Source organism: Spinacia oleracea, chromosome 2, assembly GCF_020520425.1.
Source record: "Spinacia oleracea cultivar Varoflay chromosome 2, BTI_SOV_V1, whole genome shotgun sequence".
In the NCBI taxonomy this organism is placed as follows: domain Eukaryota; kingdom Viridiplantae; phylum Streptophyta; class Magnoliopsida; order Caryophyllales; family Amaranthaceae; genus Spinacia; species Spinacia oleracea.
Genome location: NC_079488.1, coordinates 65,020,647 through 65,028,240, shown reverse-complemented (window position 1 = coordinate 65,028,240; position 7,594 = coordinate 65,020,647). Strand labels below are relative to the sequence as shown.

At 34.0% G+C, this 7,594-nt stretch overlaps 1 protein-coding gene across 1 annotated transcript; it reads left to right on the top strand.

The window, feature by feature from the left end:
• The first annotated feature begins 2,312 nt into the window (after nt 1-2,312).
• On the top strand, nt 2,313-4,714 carry LOC110792056 (phospholipase A1-IIgamma-like). Its single transcript, XM_021996847.2, has 2 exons — nt 2,313-2,945; nt 3,544-4,714. Exons 1-2 carry the CDS (start codon nt 2,355-2,357, stop codon nt 4,162-4,164), a joined length of 1,212 nt encoding a protein of 403 aa, XP_021852539.1. The 5' UTR covers nt 2,313-2,354; the 3' UTR covers nt 4,165-4,714.
• The last annotated feature ends 2,880 nt before the right edge of the window (nt 4,715-7,594 follow it).

The window sequence follows — 7,594 nt, the reverse complement described above, 5'->3', positions numbered from 1 at the left end:
GCACACACTCTGCACAGCAGACTGCCCCTCCCAGTCCAGCCTGGGGAAGATCTGGGTGATTAGAATGTCTTGATGATGGCAAAGGGGGTGTGCCTCCCTTAAAGCATGGGCTCCTAAAGTCAAAGTAACGGCCAAAGTCAATAAAACAGTAAGTAAACCCTAATTATTATACGGAATCTAGATTAAAATACTTCTAAATTAAGAAACAATAGTTTAAATAAACACCATTTTCAAGAAAATGCAAGCATCAATTCGAATTAATCAAACTCTGTTTTTTATTTAAGTGAATCAAAAACAGTAAGTGAAACCCTAATTACTACAAAATCTAGTTTAAATTAATTCCAAGTTAGGCAACAATTGTATAATTTAACATATTAAACACCATTTTCAAGAACATGCAAGCATCAATTCGAATTAAATATTGGAAAGTAAAAACGGACGAAACCCTAATTCCAACTTCAATTGATAAATTATGCGAAATCAGCCCACGATTGTTTAAATTAACATATAAAACACCACAATCAAGATAATGCATGCACCAATTTTGGGAAAAAGTTACTTAACAAAAAAGCCCTAATTTATCATGGCTCAACTGCAAACATTTATTGAAAAAACCGACAAATTGAATGAAAATACCTTCGTCCCATCTGGATATTCTTGTTCTCTTCCTGGTGAGACCTTCCCACTTGGAATCAGCAGACCTTTTGTTTGATACGCAAGAACCCATTTTTTTGCAGAAAACTCAGGAGTAATAACTTCTAATTCTCTTAAGTGTTTGAGTGAGTAAATGGCAAAAAGACAACTGAGAGTGAAAATGGGGGGGGGGGGGACCATATAAATAGGAAGTGAAAAGGGGGGAAATAGGGTTGGGAACAGTAAAAACTTACCGCCAAAACATTATTAGGAAGGAACCAGAAAAAACGAGGGAAGTTGGAAGGGTTTCCACGTGTACACATTGAAAAAGTAAGTTGAAAAGGCTAAGTAATTGGAAAACGCTTATTTTCATCAAAATCATCTGTTTTCAATCATTAATCTACGTGTATATTAATTCTCCTTTTATTTTAATAATTTTTAATATTATTAAATGCATTTTAACGGACGTTAGTGACGGAAAACAAAAAGCAGCGTTTTCCATCCATTTTGAGGGACCTAAATGCTCCTTTTGAAACTTCAGGGACCTAACTGCTCCTTTTGGCAAAGTTTAGGGACCTTCAGTACAGTTTACTCCAATTTTAAATGTTAAGGAATTGAATTTCTGAAATACCGAAATTCTTTATCAAAATCAGAAAATAAAAGAGTTGGGGCCCGCTTGGACCCCACGTAAATTTCTAGTGGCTGAGAATGCATTGGGGCCCACCATAATTTCCACCAAAGAATTTTCGGAAAGTTTTACATTGGACAAAAGTGAAAGTTAGTCTAAACTGATTCTTTTGGAATATATTCGTATGCTTCTTCATCATAAATACCAATAGTAGTAATTTTCATAACAATAACATATGTATGATCCAAAGTTTGTTCATTCATACTTCATTTGCAAACCTTCCTACGTAATGCAGTTATGTAATCTCATGAACCTTTATTTGTTGTTATTATGATTACATCATAGACAATGCTAGAAACTTCAATAGTTGCTTAGAGAGTCTATTTGGCCTGTTTTACAAGAAAAAAAACAAAAATATTTTAAAATAGCTTTGTATTTTACCTTCTTTCCCCATTTTTAATATAAACGAAGTTTTTTTAAGGGATCAAATGAGCCACATGGGTATTACAAGTCCACATAACAAGAGGGGGATTGGGGATTTAAAAGTGTAACGCCTATTATACATGTACCCTCGGTGTTGTTACTGCTAGATCAATACTTTACTGGCAGATAGTAGTAAGTTATGTCAAATAATTAACAATGAACAAAGGTTGAGGAGGATCAGGCATGGTAAATGTTAAGACCCGATACAAAATACATTATATGTATTTTGAGTGTGTTACATTGAGAAAAGTTATATTTTATAAGGCTAAAGAGTTAATCTTCTTGTTGCCATATGGATTTATGGTGGAACCTTCGACCCTTCGGTCTTGTGAAATGAAATCTCTTTCTTGATGACAGGTGGAGCCCAGATCCATATTAAACATGCCATACAATCCCATATGTACTCAATTCACGCATCTTGTCTTTCCATATACTACGTAACTAATATGGTATGACGAAATATGAATGCATGTATGACGAATTGTACATGTGTTTTATTTCACACACTCTAAGCGTGTTCCTATAAGTACAATTTGAATTGCTCAAACGAATATATATATAAATATGCATATATACCATTTTTAATACTAGAAATTAATTTAAGACAAAGATGAAGTATGATAATATTGGCAAAACATGGAAAAAACTAAGTGGTGAAAATAATTGGGAAGGCCTCTTAGACCCCCTTGATATCGATCTCCGTAGATGCATAATCCATTACGGGGAATTGGCTCAATCAACCTACGACACCTTCAATAGCTCGAAATTATCGAAATATGCTGGTAGTAGTCGTTACTCTAAGAAGGGTTTCTTCTCAAAAGTAGGTCTTGAAAATGGAAATCCGTACAAGTACCGCGTTACAAAGTTCTTGTACGCAACTTCAGGGATAGATGTGCCCGATGCCTTCATATTTAAGTCATTGTCAAGGGAGGCATGGTGTAAAGAGTCCAATTTCGTAGGGTTTGTTGCGGTGGCAGAGGACGAGTCTGTGGCATTGTTGGGAAGGAGAGACATTGTTGTTGCTTATAGAGGGAGTATTCAATCCATGGAATGGGTTAATAACTTGCAATTTGTTTTAGTTTCGGCGTCTGATTTTCTTGGATGTGGTGATGATGACCCTAAGGTACATGAAGGATGGCACTCTATTTATACTTCCGATGATCCTAAATCCCCTTTCAACAAGACTAGTGCTCGAAAGCAGGTGAGATATATAAATATATTCCCCCTCTTCAAATTTACATGCAAAAACTTATATATAAATTTACAAATTAATTAATTATACTTTTTATTCAAATAGCTAGTTATATTCTACTATTATTCATTCTACTCAATCAAATAATTATAATTTTTAATCAGATAGTTATAATTTCTAGTCAAATAAATTTTTTTTTTATGTGACATAATCGATATTACGCATATGACGGTCTGATATGAGACATACTCCTTCAAAGTAAAGATAACTACATTTCCATTTTAAAATAGTAGCATCATATATATTTTTACTTTATACACTATTCATCTATTAATGAACTTTTAGAGTTTTATCATATATTATTAATTTATAAAAATATTGTGGTTATGAAAAAATTATAAAGATTGGACTCAAGGATATGATAACATTTCTTCATATCTATCTCTAAAACCATAGGAGTATGTACTAACTTGATTGCATCATATAATTTGAATAATTTATTTTACTCAACAATCAACACTAAGTACCCGTTCAAAAATGGTCTACCCTATTTCAATATCCTGAATATATACGATAATTTGAATATTCTTGGATGGGTTTGATATAGGTTCTACACGAGATTCAACATTTGATTGAGCAATACAAGAATGAAGTGGTAAGCATAACAATAACAGGCCATAGTATGGGGGCAGCACTTGCAACATTAACGGCAGCTGATATAGTAGTTAACAACATAAACAGGCCGGAAAACTGCCCGGAAAAATCATGCTTGGTAACAGCCATCTTATTTGCTAGCCCTAGAGTAGGAGACTCTAACTTCAAAAAGCTGTTTTCAAGACATAATGAAAATCTAAAGATCTTAAGGGTACATAATGCCCTAGACGTTGTGGCTTATTATCCACCAATCAACTATTTCCACGTGGGAGAGGAGCTTTTGATCGACACAATAAGATCTCCATACTTGAAGTTCCCTGGAAATTTTTGGACATGGCATAATTTAGAAGCATACTTGCATGGGGTTGCAGGAACTCATGGTAGCGAGGAAGCGTTTAAGTTCGTAGTAGATCGTGATATTTCATTAGTAAATAAAAATTTGGATAATTTAAAGGATGAGTTTCTTATCCCAGTTGGTTGGTGGATGATGGTGAATAAGGGCATGGTTCAGCAATCAAATGGTTCTTGGGCTTTGATGGATCATGAAACAGATGATGACGACTTTGACTATTAATAACTAGTCATATATACACGCGATGCGTGCGATATTATATAAAAATTTAAATTGACCACTAAATATAAATATTAGATAAAAAAAAGTGTTCACAAAGTTCATATTTAAAAAAATTAAGGTTATACTATATGATCATACATCTAAATAGTAAAACAGAGTAATCATGTCTTAGGTGGATGGGAGGAACACTGAGAATGCATTGGGGCCCACCATAATTTCGGTGGTCAGAAGAATTTTCGGCAAATGGAGCTAAAGGCTATTGAATTTGCTCTGGAGGGTGCTAGAAGATACAATTGGAGGTATGTTGAGCTGCATATAGGGAATAAAGAGACTTCAGACATCATTGCAGGAAGGAAGAAAGGAAGCGTGGATGGGAGGAACACTCTAAGAAATATTCATAGTATATTGCATGACTTTCATTGTGCTAGTTTAGTTTCTACTCATAAATATCACTCAAACATTAGAGAGAGTTAGACTCTCTTTTCTCACCTCTGTAAAATAAATTAAATTAAATAAAATTGTAACAAGTGGAACCGTTGATTAAACTAACTCATGTCACCACATTTCCATGATTGTTTGAAACTTACAATATCTTCTTTTTAGTGCTACTTAAAACACCGAGTATGCATTTGTGTAATATGGCATCAAGACAACAACCTTAAATCCATTACAACCTACTTGAAAGTTCTCCGTTTTAAGAAAAACTAACATATACCAAGTATATATGTTTTACAATTGTCAGCCCTTTATGTTCAACTCCATCATATACAAGCTAGTTTAATAGTAATATACTTTGTATATTTTTAATAGAACCATCTAACTAGCTAGCTACCTTCAACTCTTTAAATTAAGACATTAAGTCTAATGTTTATTTAGATAATCAACCAACTTAAAGTTTTTTTTTTTGGGTGTAAATGAGCTATGAGGGTAATATAAGTTACAAATTGGGGGGTGGGGGAATCGGACCCGAGACCTATTGTACACATGGTCTTAGTCTTGACCACTAGTCCTCGTTGGTTGAAAGAAAAAAAAAATAAGGTCATATAAGTCCAACTCAAAAAAGATAAAGATTATCCAAGTCTTTTGGACTCTGTACAATCGCCCCACTTTGCACACCCTCATTGACAGGGGCGTGGCAAAGATATTGGGGGCCCTGTGCGGTTTTATAAAATGGGGCCCTTTTTCACGACTCAACATACGTTAATAATATTTAGTTCAAATTATTACGGGATCAATTTAGGTTTCATGGCTATTTCTTTGATTGTATTAGTAACACTAGGAAAAAAATCAATCATTTGGAAAATAAAAATTATTATTTTAAAAAAAAGAACTTAAAAAGAATAAAACATTTGTATTATTTACCTTCAAAAAAGAAAAAACATTTGTATTATTTACTACGAGACAAAGAATTCATATATTGTTATCCCTCAAAAAATAAAATTTATACATTGTTATGAAGTATTGAATTCTAGAAATTAAGATGAATATAAAAACAAAGGGAAAAAAAAACTTAAACAGGAGGAAAGAATAAGGGGAAAAAAAACCAAAATTAAAGAGGAGAGAGAAGACAAACTATTAATGGGCTGAGTTGACTAATTGACTGTTTTGTCCAAAAAAAGTGCGCTCAAAATTGCTCAACTAAAGAATTGAACCCGAGATAATTGTGTGATATGAATCAGCACTTGCCACTGAACCAGGTTAATTTCTGGTTGTTATATGCAAGTTAATACTATAAATACGTATTTTTGGGGGCCCTTTTAATCAGGGGGCCCTGTACCGTCACCCCGCTCGCACCCCCTCTCCGCCGCCCCTGCATATGAATAATTTGAGTGGTGCCAAGTCAAAATATGGTTTATGCACCCGGGTGCACAATGCTCATTGTACACCCTGTTTTTAAATGAATATATAGTTCAAATACAAAGAACATATTGTTCATACTCAAAGAACATATAGCAAATGAACCTATAGTTCAAATTCAAAGAACTTATGGTTCAAACATTAATTCCACTTGTACATGTACATTGAAATCATACTACATATTCACTAGATAATGAGTGTTCATCAGGAGTATTGTGCACCGGGGTGTATAATCCAAATTGCGCATGACTACATGCGCATAAGGTGATAGTTTGAGTGGTACATGGGATGTTCTCCCGTTAATTAATTTGTGCACCCCGGATGTATAATCCAAATTGCGATGCCAAGTTTGTTTCTTAAGTTTATGCACATTGGGCTTCCGTTATCAGTCTTAAATCTTATTTAAACGACTTCTAGAAATTTAGTAATTACCATAACAAAATAGGTCGTCCTCGTCCATATTTCCTAGGTAACACAAATCACTGTTAAGGAGCATAGAACAACCCAGATTTTGTTTGGCACAATCCCCACGATTTCCACTACAACAATCAACATTTGTAATTCAGTAGGGAGGAAAGCCGCAGAGTCAGGTGATGCAGGCAAGGAGAGCGCAACGTAGTTCATGGTGGTCTCTAGCATGGATTATTCAAGATGGCATGTTTGTTATTAGGCTAGAGCTTGTTGATAATTTTTGGTGTATTTTGGGTTACTTGGTAGTTTTTGGTGTATATAGATGGGCTGTAATTTTTTGGTACAAAGCCTTTTGTAAAGAACATGTTTAGGCCGTGGGCCGTAATATAAGTTCGCTTATTTTGCATAAAAAAAAAGGAGCATAGAACAACACAAACTAATTAACAGGAGATCGACATCCCACGTACCACTCAAACTATCACCTTATGCGCATGTAGTCATGCGTAATTTGGATTATACACCCGGGCGCACAATTCTCATTGCGCACCCTGATGAATACGCATTGAGAATCTTATGAACATGTAGTATGATTTCGATGTACATGTACAAGTGGAATAGTTGAATCATATGTTCTTTGAATTTGAACTATAAGTTCAATTGTTATATGTTCTTTGAGTATGAACAATATGTGCTTTGTATTGAACTATATATTCATTTAAAAACAGGGTGTACAATGAACATTGTGCACCCGAATGCATAAACCATATCTTGGTAGTCATGTAAGCGAAACCGAAAACTAGAGAATCTGCCGATAACTTTAACTATGGTGGTTTTGTCAAACATAATACTAGTATACTATCTCAATTCCAGAAAGATTTTTACGCCTTGAAATATGTGTCCAAAGTATGAGAACTTTGACTGTAAATTCTCACTATTATATACGAAGTACTTCCTCCGTTTTAAAAAAAAATTGCAACACTTTTAGTTTTGTCACTATTCATTCACCAACTTTGACTATATACTTTTGCTAATTTAAAATCAAATGTTATCAAATGACATGTCGTTGGATTGATTTTATCATATACTTTCATAATATGAAATTTTAGACTTTTTTAGGAAAAATATAATTAGAGATAATTATGGTCAAACTTAAATCTTGGCA